Source organism: Diadema antillarum, unplaced genomic scaffold (assembly GCF_040938485.1).
Source record: "Diadema antillarum isolate AM-2024a unplaced genomic scaffold, OU_Dant_1.0 seq00000137_RagTag, whole genome shotgun sequence".
Taxonomy (NCBI): domain Eukaryota; kingdom Metazoa; phylum Echinodermata; class Echinoidea; order Diadematoida; family Diadematidae; genus Diadema; species Diadema antillarum.
Window position 1 is genome coordinate 151,595 of NW_027271214.1, and position 17,423 is coordinate 169,017.

At 36.9% G+C, this 17,423-nt stretch overlaps 1 protein-coding gene across 1 annotated transcript; it reads right to left on the reverse strand.

Moving 5' to 3' along the window:
• Positions 1-3,380: 3,380 nt before the first annotated feature.
• Positions 3,381-17,169, reverse strand: LOC139727621 (uncharacterized). Its single transcript, XM_071638603.1, has 8 exons — positions 16,897-17,169; positions 14,256-14,349; positions 12,254-12,431; positions 9,830-10,004; positions 7,302-7,466; positions 6,210-6,506; positions 4,884-5,048; positions 3,381-3,521 (listed from the first exon to the last, which is right to left on the reverse strand). The coding sequence occupies exons 1-8, from the start codon at positions 17,167-17,169 to the stop codon at positions 3,381-3,383; spliced, it is 1,488 nt and encodes a 495-aa protein (XP_071494704.1).
• Positions 17,170-17,423: the final 254 nt, after the last annotated feature.

Consider the following 17,423-nt stretch of genomic DNA (forward strand, 5'->3'; position numbering starts at 1 on the left):
CACACCATATTTAATGTATGTAACTTGGTTAAGGGTACCAAAAGAGAGAAGGATGTAAATGGCATATAAAATCATCAAGCCGCAGACCTGTAGACATCCTACCATGCTTACCATTTCACATAATAATACATATGCCTTTATTACCTCCGCCAAGGAAGGAGGAGGTTGAAATCTTAATGATCATCGTCGTTGGCTTGTCTGTTTGCAAAATAGCTCAAAAAGTTGTGAACGGATTTGAACAAAACTTGCAGGAAACGTTGATAATGACACAAGGAAGAGATGATTCAATTTTGGTAGTGATCCGGGAATTTTCATGGATTTTTTATGAGTTTTGATCTTTTTGCAGATAGGGTAATGAACTTGGGAGTTCAAGCTTCGCGTATTTGAGGTTCGCATATGCGCTCTAACTAAACTTGAAAGTGCATGCTGTACTAGGGAGAGGCGCCGCGTAGCTGGAAGCTGATGACGTAAACAAAAGGCTTGTACTATCGGGAAGTTGGGCGATTTTCAGCATACGTGTATAACAATCGGTGGAAATGAGCTGCTTGAGGAGGTCTGTGCTCTACGAGTGCTTTTCCATGCTCTTCGTTGGTTAGTTTAAAAGGAGATTTTCGCCAACAAAACCTTTATCCTGCTGAATTAACCAGTGCAAAGTCATTTTAAAAGTGATTGGGATACAGTTGTGCATCCACGTAAAAGTAATGCCCTTCGGTGCATATATCCAGTACCATTATAGAGATGTATTTTAGTACCCTTTTATTATATTTCTTATAATTCTGTATAAGTCACGTCTGTGTAGTATTTATGTCTCTGTAAATTATCTTTTGGTAGAAAGTGATATATATTAACGCTTTCAAGATTTACGCTGTGTATACTCACAATCAAAACGGCAATCCCGTATCTTTCTTTCTCTCTCCCTCGCTCTCTTTTACAAACTTGGCCAAGTTGTAAAGCGCATTTATTCATCATAAGGTTTTCTTGCTAATTCTAATTATAACTATAACGATTTTCAATAAAATAATGTAACAACTCTCATTATTGTTAACATTTTAGTAGTAGTACTGCTGCTACACTACTACTACTACGACTGTTTCTACTACGTAATGTTGTAGCAGCTGTAGAAGTAGTAGTAGTGTAAAACACACTTAAATAAATGAAATAATGAATGTTTGGATAAACTTAATGCAAAATGGCAAGCTACCATGACTAGCTTGGTGGTTCTGGCACATAACGATTGTCTACAAAAATATGGTCGATTCATATTCGAACTTAAATTTGACCCCCCTTATCTTCGCCATTTCGGCAATCTGCTCAATAGCGAAATGTATCGTTTTAAGCTACTTTAATCCTTGAATTGCAATTGTCATCAGTTGCAACTGTGGCAAGGTGCTTTGTGAAGTGCGATACTCATCATGTTTTGTTTCAAACTGAGAGGGAATTCATTGTAATATTCCTTTCTTCTCTCTTACTTCAATGCCCTTCGGACTCTACTGACACTTGCGTTTGTTCAGAGTAAAAGGGGGCAAAATAGAGCGTTCAATCTAAGAAATTGCAACTCTGCTCCTCAATGGTTTATGAATAATAGAGTGATTACAATAGGTGCTTTTTTATCTTCTTGTTTGGTCTCATTATACTTTGCCACATCCGACTTGTTTTCAGGTCGCGTGAACTTACGCCCCGAGAGGCACTCGAGACTGTCCTAATTCAAGCTTGAAGGCTGATATCAAACACACAAGTGTGTAGCTCCTTGTTCAAACCATGAAGCTATGGGGAGCTACGTTGTACCTGGTGCAAAATTCTTTCTGGTGCAAAAATGCTTCGTTTGTCACCAATGTGAAGTTTTATTTCTTTTTTTAATGCTCACAAGCTGAGATTAGTAAAAGTGTTCGTATATACACTCTAATGAGTGGACGAATTGATATCAAACCAAGAGTCTTCATTTGTCACCAAAATGATGCAAAAAACAACAACCAGTCGCACACATACGCACACACACACACACACACACAAACCAAACTGAGATATACATTGAATGTGCTAGATTTGTGTTGTGTATGTGTTAAGAGTTCAGTGTGAAAGGTGATGTGGCGCGTGGGTGTCTGGATGGGACCTATATAGCCTTTACATCAAGTTTGACAAGATGGTGAATAATGCACTCTTTATTATTCCTTTTACGTCTTCAGCTTTCCTGTTTTTTTTTTGTGTATGAAACGTCTTGTGCAATATTTTCATAGCTGTGATATCTTTGTCGTTGTTGTTGTTTGTACCGCGAACTGAATGCAATTATGTATACTTTTATGCCGTCTTGTATATTGAGTGATGTATAATTCATAAATGAATATATTTGTAAGAAAATAATATTGAAATATAGGGTAGTATGGACAAATACAACAGACTAGTTGTGTTGATATGGTCAACCTCAGTATACTCATATAAAATACGTACAGGCCTAGTGTATATATATCTATCTATATATATATATATATATATATATATATATATATATATATATATATAATCAATTAAAATGAAATCAAGTCTGGTCATTCGTGACTCCCCCTCCCCCTGCGCTTGCACCTTTTCTCCCCCCCTTTTTTTTGTTGCGAGTAAATCCTTGAGAAGTGTTTTAGTCGTTCTGTCAGGAAAGGGCTGTCATCTCGTAAACATCATATTCATAACGAATGTTATTGTGACGTCCCCTGCAATGAACATGTCATGAAACTGAAAATGCAATAATTTGAACAGTTATTTAGTGTATTTTGTTTCTAATGATTTATCGATTTCGTTTAAGCACTTGATAGAAAGTGAATAGAAGTAAATAGAAAATGAATAGTTATTTAACCCAAATCGGTATCATTGTATTTTCGTTTGTACATTGTATTCTTGAAAAAAAAAACTTGCAGAAATAAATTGAAAATTGAAATTGGAACCGAATTATGCTTTACTGTACTTTTAGTAACACCTTTGCACTCTGCACTTGTTAAATTTTCGAAAGCAATGACAATTTTTTCTTGACTTCCTTGGACTTGCAAAACTACTTCCATAATATATAACAATAATAACAATGATAATAATAATGATAATAATAATAATAATAATAATAATAATAATAATAATAGCAATAATAATAATAACAATAACAATAATGATGATAGCAGGGCCCTCTGGTAGAGCAGTGGCGACACTGAAGAGGCTCCCTATGGTAAATAAGACATTATTATCATTATTATCATTATTATTATTATCATTACTATTATTATTATTATTATTATCATTATTATTATCATTATCATTATCATTATTATTATCATTATTATTATTATTATCATTGTCATTATTATCTAAACCCACTACAGAGGTGCGGAGAAGACACATCTTGTTTACACGTCGGCGATTGGTCTCAGGGAATCCACGTACATCCACTCGAGAGCGCGGTACGGAGACATCAGCTTGCAATAGTACATTCCCGCCAGGCTGGTGACGGGAAAACTGACGTCCGTGTAAAGCGAGCTGGAAGTCACCTGTTGGGAGGAAGCAGATGATAGAGTGTTCGGTGAATGGGTGCGGGAACGAAATAGAACCAAGGAGGTACCTCCTTGATAGAGACACAGGGGCGGATCCAGGAATTCAGTAAAGGGGGGGGGGTGCGCCTTTACAAAATTAATGGGGAGCGCACCCCCACCCATACATTTCTTAATCTTTATTTGTTTTGTTTTAACAAATATCAAAGGGGGATCAAGCCCTGTGCGCTCCCCCTGGATCCGCCACTGAAAATGGGGGGGGGGGGGACAAAGAGAAAAATGGAAGAGAGGAAGAGAGAAAGATGTAGGTGGAGAGCAGTGGAGATATTGATGAAAACTTATACGCACTTTCGGGGGAAAAAAAGACCAGTTATAAAATGCTATTGTATGTTTCATGTGATGGAAGAGAAATGCGAATGTGACTCGTAAGATTGCAATTTAGAAGAATAGTGTGGTACATGGAGTTCTTTTTGAATTAGTTGTGGAGTAATAACGCGGATTTAAAAGCATTATCACACATTTTTGCCAAAACGTGATATAGGTTAGAATCGAATGCAGTTTATGACATAAACTCACAACTGTGCCATTTATTTGTTTGTGCACAAAATATTACGTAAGTCCGTGTTTTGGTCCACAAATGCAGCAAATACAACTCTATATCCTGCTCACCTTAATGTATGAAGAGGAGAAAGAGAGAGATAGATAGATAGAGAGAGAGAGAGAGAGAGAGAGAGAGAGAGAAGCAGAGGCATAGGGAGAGGGAGAGAGATCTCAAATGACACAGAGAAAAAACAATTTCGTCTCGTAATGGTTCCTGTTTATACACGATTTTTGCGCACTATCTTTCAATAGGTGCAGAGTAAACATTGAGTGCAAATGTCCATGATTGTGCTTGCCAATTCTTGATGAAGTCGAGATTCAACTTCGTTTCTTTCTTTCTTTTTCTTTCTTTTTTCAGTTTTTCCTTTTTTTTTGGATGGGGGGGGGGGGAGGTGGTCCTTCAGTTTTGGAAAGGTTAATGATATCTAGTGAAAGCAGTGCAATTAGTAACCTTGGATGTAAAGAGAATGACAAAGGTTGATGACAAAGGTTAATGAGACCACTGGGAAATCAATCGGTTGTTGTTGGATTTTAAATATTACGTCATACAACTTTATGAGCAATTAAGAATTAACTGTGATATAAAAAAAGGCTAAATAATGACAACGACAAGAAAAGTAATTATGATGATGGAATTGTGGAACTGATAGAATGAGAAAAGGCATTGTCAAGGATAATGACAGTAACCATGGCAACAAAACACAAAGCAACAGTGAAGACCATCATCAAGAGAAAGATATGAGATAGTCCTGATGTGTTTACCAAGGTTGTGTTGTCACTCTGCGTCTTGTATTCTACATGTGAATTCACCCAGGCTGACCCTGTTGCCGTGATGACGTCATCACCAAAGACGATGGGACGCCCTCTCTTCTCGTAGCGAAGCTTCACGACATCCGGAGCTATTTGGTACGCGTAATTGTAAGCGGCCTGCGTTGACATCCGCGCAAAAGCGCGTGGATATCAAAATAAGTGATGAAATTGTTAAAAAGTTATTAAATGTATCAGAAAATACTAGTAAAAGTCAATTATACTCATGTCCCAGTATGCTTTTCATCTGAGCGTGTTATTATACAAGTTTTTAAGCTTTCCCGGGATATCGTTTCGCATCGGCTGCAAAGAGAGTTTGCTAGATTGGTGAATCTCGATTCGTCAGCTATGCTCTTCCCAAAGTAAAATCTGTAATCTTAAGTTCAGTCGTTGGGCCCCCTTCCAGGACCGATTACTCACATCAACCTTACACCATCAACAATTCCTGCAGACTATCAAAATAATTGGCCAGGACAAGATTGTACAACCGATTTTGTGATAGGATCTGTGAGACGGTAATTCTATACTTTTCGCGAGTACTTTCCTCATTATCTCCAATGATTTCTCCACAGGAAAACAAACAATCGAACAGAAAGAAAAGACAAGGAACACACAGTCAAACTTCAGTCTGTCGCCAAAAAAGCTAAAGCATGTATGGACTCATGACGAGACGTGTGTACGCGATTATCCTTTCCTCAATAAACACATAATAACAGCTCATTGTCGTGCTATTTTTAAAACAGTCAATACCGTTTGCAAACTCAATAATCCGGAACGCATCAATCGTTAGTTATGTCGACCATAACGGACTCTAACACTTGTCAGAACAGTCTTTCTTTCAAGACTAGCATCGATGACAGAATTTTGAAAGCTTTGCCGTTCTCTAATGGAACCAAGGAGGGGTGGGTGGGAGACGACACGGCGCATGAGCAGTGCAATCAATTTGACCTCATCACTTCCGTGACGCTTTATATGGAAGATCTGACAAGATAAAAGCTTTGACTGTTCGAGCAAATGTGAAAACAGCAAGCAGGACACTGGATCGGCAACACACATCTATTTCCGTATTGCTAAAAATAGTTCATTAGTCTTGAGAGTGCTTGATTTGCCCACAGAACTGTTTGAAGTATGATATCATTTGGCCATCATGTTTGTTTACTTACACAGAGCGATTTCATTTCATTTCTGTCTTTAATTGAATATACGCTACACACTAAAAAAATAAAGGCCTTGCATTTCTTCTATATGTGCAAATTAAAGTCTTTCCTTTTTTACACGTACCTCATTAATTTCTTTACAGGTAGCCGATTCGGTGTAACTGTCCCCTGGTACAAGTCGCTGAATGGCCCCTTGGTTCTTCATCTTGGCTGCTATCTCGTCCGCCGAATCCATAATGTTCGATATATCGACCGGGTTACACGGAAACTCGACCTTTGACCTCGTGGTTATGATGGCGACCCCGTCGGAGCCTTTGACCACGCTCGGCTTTGACCTTTCGAACTCGCCCTGGTTTGTGTAGCCCACGTTGTAAACGGTGACTGGAGTTTCGTTGTCTTCGGGAAAGGCGGCCACTTGCATCTGTCAATTTCAATTTCAATTTTTCAATATCAAATCAAATAGTGTTTCCAATATCATTCTTTTGAAACACAAAAATTTCCTACCAAAAACAATGTAATACCAAAAAATATAAAGATATAGATGAAAGCTGGAAGAAAATTAGCAAATGTTAATCTGCATCAAACTATATATTTGAACAAAATTATTGTGTTATTTGAAAAGAGAGGCCCACGTAGAAGATGAGTTTGTGGAGAAGTGGCCTACTCAAATAATTGGAAAAAAGATGGTATGATAACGAAAGCACAAGGAGCTCACACACACACACACACACACACACACACACACACACACATACACACACAAACAAACAAACAAATACTAGCATACAAACGATCGAAGAAGCAGAGTCGGGGACTGATGGACAAGGCAACAGGAGACATTGGGAAGGATGAGGTTAGAGATGGAGTTCAACTCTCGTAATGGAAGCCACCATGCAACCAGGCCATGATTACGTAATTTACATCCCCATATCACTCTTCTACTCAAGATATCATCAAAGGTGGCTGAATGAATAAGATACAAGCAATAAAATATCTGTCTAGTCTACAATCATTTCCAATCGCAATCTGAGAGGTATAAAATGTTGTCGGCATAACAGTGTCAACTGAGACTAATTATAGCACTTCATCAGCACTCGCCAGCAAATTATGTGCGTTTCATTTGAAGGCGTCTTTTAGTAATCATTTCATGATTAATTCATGTCGAAATCCAGATCAACACTCTACCTTGATTAGCGTGGCGGTCACGTGGACTTACCTGAGCATCTATTACCCACGATGACATGGAGCCATCCCACTCGATATCCTTGACTGCCGTAAGGGGCGCTATCTTGGCTTTCGTCCCTGCATGCGCCCAGGCCAGGCTCACAAAGGAACCAATGGTGTCCACATTAAGGTTGTATGACATAAAATCGCTAGAAGCCTGACAAATAAACCACAAACAAACAAACAAAACAAAACAAAACAAAACAGAGAAGAACCAGTTGTGATTAAGTTCGTGAAGAGGGTAATAATTACTGGTCATGTGAAACTTCATGCACTGGTTTCTTATACACAAAAAGGTTTATTATATGGGCAATTCCGCGGTTAGTAACGTTACATTTAAAGAAATTTAGATATTTATTTTTACTACTAAATCACCATTTATTCATTTCAAGTCAAAATCATTTTAAAACATGTTCATCCTTCCTAGGTCTATGATATAGAAAAGAATGAGTACAATCCAATAAATATTAGAATTGCTATGGCAACTAAAAGGGCTGGTTAGTAACGTTACGAAAAAAGGACATGACAAAAAAATCGATGTCTTGAAACAAAAAGTGTGCAAAATTTCAAGTTACTTGAAACAAAGTGTTGCATTAATTTCAATTATTGTGTCATGACAAATGTTCACACAAATATTTTTAGCAGTTCGACCGATGATTTATTAGCTAGACCCCAAATGCATGGTTAGTAACGTTACGGTTAGTAACGTTACATTTGTCCGGAGTAATTCCGCAGGTCATTTCACCCTTTTGTAATCAACAAAATGTTACATGACTTCTGGAGTATTTAAGTGTATTCATCTTTTACCTTTTAGCAAAAATTTGAGGAAAAAATATCAAAGCAACCCACTGTAATTTGCATTTAAGTGAATTTCAGCATCCCCAGTCCCACATGTACATTTTAAATGATGGTTTTAGATCTCGCAAAATCAATGAATATGAAAAATAAAATCTACTGAATTTGAAAGACCTTAGTGATTGGTGAACATCCATGGCATTAGTTGATACCTAAATTAAAGAGTAAGATAAAGAGGCACATTTCTTTTATCCATGTCATGTCCACCTAACTGCGGAATTGCCCATATAGATAAACATGTTATTTTCTTTTTCTTCATATTTCTTTTTTTTTTTTCGTCTCAAGGGGTTGGTGGATCGAGAATTCCTTAAATTATTTTCGAGTGTTTTGACAACTATTTCTGAGACAATTATCCTCGTCAAGCGTTTTATTTGTTTGTTTGTTTGAATGTTTGTTGTTTGTTTGTTTTCATTGTTCCATATTCCACGTTTCAACAAATAAACCATATACATAACAAAAAATTGTATGGGTGAATTGTCGAATACAGCAATTAAAGCCCGTCGCACACTATACGACTAACGACTATACGACTGACAGATTTTGGATCTGAAATAAACAAACGTGTTTATTCAGAGGCTGTTGTGATTTATTTCGAATCCAAAGTCTGTCAGTCGTAAGTTCGTGAGTCGTATAGTGTGCGGCGGGCTTAAGACAACTGAACATGTGAAGTATGAGGAATCTGTATAGAAGCATTGCTTGTAGGGTGTATATAGATTCCCAGATCATGGTATATGATGACAGTCTCCTAAATTTCTGTTGTATGGAGAGTTGCATAATATGTCTTTTAGCAATTGTTTAGCGGCAGGTACATGTAATTCTCACACGGATATTTAGCAAGCTGAGGTCGTTTGACGAACAGGGAATGGCTTCTGCTGATGGTGCTATAGAGACAATGAAAGAAAGGGCAAACATCCTATAGAGACACTTTAACAAATTAGCATCGTACAGAATCCTAAATTTGTTCTCTTTTGACGGAGACCATGAGGATCAAAATTATGCGAATAACGATATTCAGAGGAGTGCTGAATGAGGATGTAATCACTTAACCGAAATCGAAAAAAACAAACAAACAAACAAACAAACAAACCTAGGCCTACGGCCATGAGCAATACCACAAGATCTTTGCACCTCAAATTATCCTTGTTGCAAACCCCTGGGGCAGTTTTGATGGTTGTTGTAGTTGTCTAATAGATTATCACTACTTTTCTCGCCAGCTATATAAGATATCTATGTCATATATATTTATAGATTGTTATATGAAATTGTGATTTGTCGAATTGCGAAATACTACACATTTTAATTCATGTTATGAAGGAGTCCCCCGAGCCAATGCAGAAATCAAAATTATAAAACAACTTTCTTTTTCTTTTTCATTTTTAACAAAGTGGTATGCACGATATGCTATCCTATGCACCTTCATTGTTAATACAATCTCCAAATACATGATTAGCCCTCGTGCAATTTTACACTGATTTGCGTTTTCTTGTATAAAATTTTATGATTTAGTAAAGAGCATTCATGATCATACTATTCATATAATGCATATATAATTATAGTAATACGATATTATAGGAAGGTGGGAATGACAAGAAGTAAGGATGCGGTCATTCATTTATCACGATATGACAGTACAATGGATGAAGATACTATAGTATAGTAACGTACCTTTGCCAAAAGTGACCACGCCTCTGATGCATTGACGTCAGCCGGAATATCCTCCCTAACAACGAGAGGGGGCGGGGCGCCGGAAGAAAACTGAAAGTGGTTCACGCCCTCTACAGTAATGACAGGTTTTGTGGCAAGCGCAGCGAGATCGTCGACCACGATTTCTTCTAAATCTCTGCCAGGAGAAATCGCCAAAAAAACATAAAATGAAACACACCGTGTAAATGAACAAACGAAAAAAAAAAAAAACCAAACAAACACAATCACAGAAACATAACTAGGCATACACATTTATTTCATTTTTTATTTACTTTTTACTCAGGGAACTTGCTAATTGTACAAGCTCTGCTATTTTGTGCAAGTTTCCTCCATATTCCCCCATATTCCTTATTATCGAGGGCTATGTCAACTCATAGAAATCATGTGTATCTATATGTGTTTGTAGGTGCAGCTGTACATGTAATTAACTGTTGTAATATTGTTGTTTGCATTTGTATTAGGGCTTCATGACATTTCACTTTTTCCCATGTATTTACAAATCAATTATGCTACTTTGCAATTATTTTGTAATATTTGGATAGGAAACAAATAAATAAATGAAATGAAATGTTATTTAAAACAAATCTGTAATAGGTCTACCTGACTTACAACCAATAAACGTGTCACTGCCGGCGCAAAAACTCAGTGCACTATGCCAAGTGATATGTAATTTGGCGCCATCGCATCTACGATGAATTTAATATACGTTACTGCCATTGTATCTTTCATTAGATATGTACATACTCGTTCATATATACACAGACATATACAATCATGTATGTATGTGTGTATGTATATCTGTATGTATATCAATATATTATTTTTGGATGCCACCTTAGAGAGACGATACATGGTTGTAATTACTGTATTGAGTAGATGCATTTCTTTGTCTCCTTAACGCTTTCAACTATACACTGTATTCTATTCCGTTAAATCTATGCTTCATTGCTGACAAAGGTTTGTACACATTTTCCTCATGTACATGCATCTCAACCTTTTGTATTAAGAACGTACAAAAAAAAAATAGATTTCTTCCAAGGTTCTTATGTTTTCAAGCTCTACTTTCGTGTCACCCCATGAAAGATTCCGTAATAGAAAATATATTTTACATCGATCATTATTACGATGAGCCTGAGCTATTCGAATCACGAAATCTAACACACCCCTATAGTTTCTTTCTATATTTGTTTTTGTAAAATCTCGGTTATGAAAACGTTGAAATGACATGAATTTAAATAAATGAAATAAAACGACAGAGAGATAGAACGACATGCGGAAGCTACAAGAGTCTGTTTCTCTCCCTCGGGCAAACTTCCCCGTGCTGTTTTCAATTTCCGGTGAGATAGTTGCAGTTTATGATTTCTCCTTATAGTTCGTATACCTGACTCTTGGAACCCACTGCATGGGGAAATAGTTTTGTCATAATGATAAAGCTGGATCCGGATGTAGGTAAACCAGCCGTTTTAACATTCTTACGAAACGGAAATGAATATCACTACTACGACAATGCCTATCAATAAACGCAGCAGTCGTTTTTTAAAGAATTTTCAGAGAAACGCCTAATCTGCCGTATTTTTATTAATTTAGATCTTTCGATCTGCAGCACAATATAACTATATGTGTCCTTTATGCATCCACCCACAAGTCATTTAATGCTGCTGTTATGACGTCATATATCTGACAAATGATAAAAAAAGAGCTTTAAGCTCATATTACGTAATACGTAAAATTATATATATATATATATATATATATATATATATATATATATATATATATATATATATATATATATATATATATATACAATAAAGGGAATCAACGTTTGAAGAAAAACTAGACACCAATTTTCTCAAATGAATCACCTCGTTGTCCGTGCATGAGAGAACCACGAAAAACGAAGTGTACGTTTCTGTTGTTGTTGTTTTTTCACATAATTTGCCAACCTTGACGTGGGGAATTCATCGAAACTTATTTCCCTTGAGAAGTGGCTGTATCGTCGCAGAATTTCGGGATAATTCCTTCCGTTTATTTCAATTTCATTGATTAGCACATTGTAAACATGCCCGTCTTTGCGTTCAACTACGCTCGGGTAAGTGTAGATGTAGTTATAGTTATTTAAAGTGCTACACAGAGAATTTGTGAAGGTAGATATAAAGAAAGCACAACAAATACAAGCCACTGGTAGATAATCATAACACCTAAAAGTACATCACATGACAACATGCACAATTTTTCATTGACTATGTTATGATTCATCAACTTGTGATTGGATTAAAAAGTGTGTGATGGGGGTTCAGTAGTAGGTGTGTGGAATAAACGTATGGTGACACATTATGTTTGTGTATTCTTTAATCTGTAATCATAAAACTGTAAAATCCACACCTGAAGGTCTTTGCAATCCGTGTTATTCGCACCTGTCCGTCCAGGTCGCCGCTAAGGTGCATGACCGGGGTGGGAAAGGCGTGGAGACTCGCCGTGGACCCGGTTAGATACGAGCCCCACAGCATCATGCCCCGCGCGTCATTTGGACGATTTTTGACGTAAGTCTGCAAGAAGGTGCCTTTGATATTAAGGAGCGATGGAAGAGAGGAGGAGGGGAGAGAGAGGGAGGGAGGGAGGAAAGGTGGGGGAGGTAGGGGAAAGATTGAAAGGAGAGGGTCAGACGCAAAGAGGAGGGGAGAAAATAGCAGCCAGTTGATGGGCCAAATTCAATTCAATTATATTTCAATATTTTATTTCATTTTTCGACAAAAACATGTAGACATCTTTTTTTTTCTGATAACAAAATAAAGTGCGTAATTTAACTATGTAAGATGAAAAGAGTGTACAATAATACGGATTATAGAACCTTACGATAATCATACACTGTCATAAAGCTGAAGTGATCAGAGGGAAGTACACAATATGCAAAATTTGAAAAATGGAGAGATCCGCTAAAAAGACAAAGCTTGTAGGACAACTGTAGGATGTGAGCCCCTCAGAAGAAAAACATAAATTGAAAGCACGGCAATTGGAGCAATTGAAATAAGTCTTTTGAAGAAAAAATAACACAAGCGCAGGAAGATGATCTTCATTATTATTATTGCTATCATGATCATCGTCATCTTTACTTTTGGAGTAAATATGATTATAATTTCATTACTTGAACTGCACAGTCTGCATCTTACTGTACAACAGGGATTATTCTAAGACTTTATTAATTCATTGCTGCACCTTGAGTGCAGGCAAAACCGGTACTAACATCATGCACAAAAAGGATGGTCCTTCCCCTTCGTAAGTATAATCTTTGCTGAAACCTGCCCTTTATACTATATACCAGCGCTATTTGCGAATTCATTGATGATAACTATTATTGATAATAATGATAATACGTGTTGATTGTTCTATTATATATGTATATCACTGCAGAGAATGGTCATTATGCATTTTTTTTTTGACTCCGGTAAGGGCCAGTTCAAGGAGGAACGATAACACGTTTAAAAATTGCGGAACACATTTTTTTCTTTTTTTTTAATCTGTCAGAACAGTAAAGTCAAAGTCGTCAAAGTGTGTGTCTGACAAACTGATAAGAAATTTCCACCAATTCTGCCCCCCTATTCTACTGACCATGCAAGTGATAAACCTAACGAACACGCAACCTTTTATCAGTCTTACGGTGACCATGCTTTCATAAAATTTATTTCATGCACGTATATGACGTACATAAAAGACTCCGGGAAAATACACCATCATTATACGTTCTAAAACGGCGTGTGAATATATGCGCGGAATAACTACCTTGATAAATGATGAGAGTGTGATTTGCCAGAACAAGATAGAATTGATATGAATATATTAAATAGCATTTTCTGAAAGATTTTTTTTTTTTTTTTTTACCCAGCCTGGAACTGCTGAACGATGGTGCATTAAGCAGAATCACGAGTTCGTGTTTCTAAGTATAGTGTAATTGTTTTCTCATTTCCCATGGAGTCATCAACCTGTGTAAGGCCTCATAAAAAGAACGGTTTCTACGTAACAAATCAACTGCTTTATTTAATCAATCATTGATTTTCATGCAGTCATTGTTCAGAATCGGGACAAAAATTGGAACTCATAACATTTCCGATCATTCTTATTACTGATAATACTTTAAAATGATACTGGTAGAGAATCTGACTATTCTTCAAAATTGATAGGAAAAATATAAAAAGGAGGTCAAACAGAATAGACTATAGTACGCTACTAGACCACTGTAGCGGTGACGGGGGAGATGTAGATTGTCATAAGTGATGAAATAGGAAACGTGAATTCACATGAAACGAATCACTTTCAATCAAAATGTTTGCATGACATGCTCGATAATAACTGTCTCGAACGTTAAATGCTCAGCGTGTTATCTATATACCTCCCAAAGAATGACCAGCCATGTAGATCGGTGTGTTCGCTGCCATGCCTCTGTCTTTCAACTGTGTCATTGCAATTCTGATGGCTCGACTTAGCTAGAGGAGAAGAGAATACGTAGTCTGGTATAACTTCAGTAACAATTATTTTCTTTTTCATTTTTGTTTTCAATTCTATTATTATTTTTTATTATTATTATTATTATTATTATTATTATTATTATTATTGTCATTATTATTATCATTATCACTATTATTGTTATCATTATTACTATTATCATTATTATCATTATTATTATTAAGTATTTTGTATGTGGAAAAACAAAATAAACTGGGGTCATTCCACGAGACTGGCACTAAAGAGACACACTGCAGACAAGGCCCACGAGTTTGTCACTGTAGGCAAAAACGGCATTAAATCACGGGACTTAATGTGCCGGTCCCGTTGGGCCTTTTTTGCTTAATAGTGTCGAGTTCTTGGGCTGTATAACTCGTGGGCTAAGATTCGTGGGTGTCGAACCCGTGATGTGCACCCAAATGAACTTTCACAAAGTGTTTTTTTTTTTTTAAATCAGAAAAACGTAAACATTGAATTGAAATGAGTTGAGCTGAAAAATTAATCGAAGCATGTATCCAATAATAATCACGGCGTAGATTAGTCTCAGAGAACAAAATCTAAGTTACATAAAATACGGATTATTCAAATGCTGATCACTCAAAACTTTTAAAACGAGAGTTGTTGTTTTTTCTCTTTCTACAAAAAGAAAGAAGAAGATAGACAAACAAATTATCATCATAGAAAGCTGTCTTGATATTTGGGCGTTGTTCGAACATGTTAACACATTTGGTAAATCATATCTAACTCGAGGTGATGAATATATATTGCATAAATATGTCATCTGTGATCATGGATACACTTGCGATGACTAACGTTGGATCGATTGCCACAAAACCTTACGAAAACGTAAGTGATGATAACAAATTTGTAAGGCACGCAGGTAAAAAGACTCACAAAAAATAAGTAGGTTACTCGCTGCAAGAGCAAGGGGCAGTGACTTGGGATTGTTAGAATATGTGATGATAGCAAATATTGTAAGGCACGCAGGTAAAAAGACGTGAATAAGTGGGTCGCTCGGTGCACTAGTAAAGGGCTTGGGATTGTTAGGATAAAGCGAGCGGCTGAGAAGATAAGGGTGTTAGGGACCTCTAATATGTTATTTGTAGTTTACAGTCAAAAATTAATACAAAGGTTATTCCACAAAACAAAAATGGTTCCTATCAAGATTATAGGGTGACACATCTTACCTCAGAAAAAAAAAGAAAACAAAAATATGATTGCTTCTAAACATGCATTTAAAATCCAAAAGAATAACATTAAGCAAGCCAGCAAACAGACAAACAAACAAACAAAAAAGAAAAAGAAAAATCTTTTACTTTGAGCGGGTACTTGTTGAGGAATTATCATCAGAATTTGCTCGCACGGGAATGTTAACATCTGGCCAGAAGGAAAATTCTTCCCTATGTCATTGAGGGTTACCAACCTGGCAGGTATAAGAAAAAAAAAAGAAGCTGTGGAATTCGTTTTTTTTTTTTTTTTGTCACTCAGAATCTGATTTCCTATAGATGAAATTAACATAATGTCAGAAGTTATTTAGAGCATATCATCAAAACAGGAAAGATATTATTGTTGATGAAATAATAGTTATATGTAGACCGTCAAATTAAAACCTTTTACTTATTCAACGGTGTTATTGACTTACTATGTACACACTCCTATGTAATAGGCACCACGCGAATTACACATGATTTATCATGGTAATGTTCGTTGACGTTACATCAACACCACTGCCAAAATTTCAGCGACGTAATGTTGTCTGAGTCTCCCCCCTCTTATTAAGAAGCCTACTCGAATTTCTGCCGTCACAGCAATTTTCATTGATAATGCTGTTGTGAACAACTCTTTTTCTTCGGACATCACTTAATAGTATAATATTGTAATAGTATGTGATGCTTCTAGTCATTTCACCATTTTTTTTTTAATGCTGTCAAACCCAATTTATTATCACCTGTGAGATTCCCCTTTCATTCAGCTCGGATTTCAGTGATATGCCCGAAGCTAATTTTCAGAAGCGTAGGGATATACTAGGATTCCATTATAGTTGGTCGATCGTTCATCTTCAAAGAGGGGCAAATTTATCTATTTGTTTATGTGAAGCGAAACTGGCAATGGCATTTAGAGTTTCATTACATGGACTGCAATTATTCCGATTTTTTTTATATGAATAGTTATTGCTATCGTTGATTTGAAAGGCAAGGAAGTATTTTGGCATAGTGATACCTGGGATGAAGTGGCAGCATCCAGAATCTATAACGAAGAATAAATTTAGGCCTATAACTAACTCTATTATTGAAAATTCGTTGTACGTGAAATATCACTCAATCAAAGTATGTATTTTTGATTCAATCAATTGACACAACTTTAAATGAAGTTAGTAAATTGTTTTTATTTTACAACAGACAGGCTTATAGGAACATGCGAGCTTCGATGAAATAAGAAACATGGTGAATTCCAAGCCAATAAAATCTTGACAAATCAACGTTTGGATAAAGAAAAAAAAAGCCGCAGAGTGACAAAATGAGGCAAACCTCGATTGGATTGGGCGTGTCTTCGAAGTAATCGGTGGTGAGGGCGACCCAGAGTTTGAGAGGGGACGCTCTCTGGATGCTCTGGGCAAGTGGCAGGTAACTCTCTCCTCGAAGTTGTGCCCCAGGTATCACGATGAGGCCAGCCTCGGTCTCGGCGTCACCGTTCACGGGCTCGACGACTACGGCCGAGAGCCCGTGAACCGTCACACCAAGGCACGCTAGTCCGATGAGGACTACCAAGATTGGCCCGCTGAACAAAGCTCTCGTGTTCATCCTCGACTCGTCCGCAACTCGATGCAATGAAGGGACAATAATGAATGCGGCCTGTTCAACCTGGCTGTTTTGGCTGGGAGTTAGTTTCTTTAAAACATCACTTCGTGCCAAGAGCAATTATGCAAAACACATTATGGATTTTATTAGATAGCTTCTTATACAAGCACAGTACGGATAATCCGTTTGAAGGAGCTAATTCCCAGTGGATCTTATTTTGACCGAAGTTCAAAGTCCGTCGGCTCTTTCGGAGGGAG

Bases quoted from the DNA above. Each gene is read 5' to 3' on its own strand.
- LOC139727621 (XM_071638603.1), bottom strand. From the start codon at position 17,169: ATGAACACGAGAGCTTTGTTCAGCGGGCCAATCTTGGTAGTCCTCATC. The intron at 10,005-12,253 runs GTGTGGATTTTA...TTCTCCTGGCAG, and splicing joins CGGATTGCAAAGACCTTCAG to AGATTTAGAAGAAATCGTGG. The intron at 3,522-4,883 runs GTAAACACATCA...TCCTCCCAACAG, and splicing joins AGAGTGACAACACAACCTTG to GTGACTTCCAGCTCGCTTTA.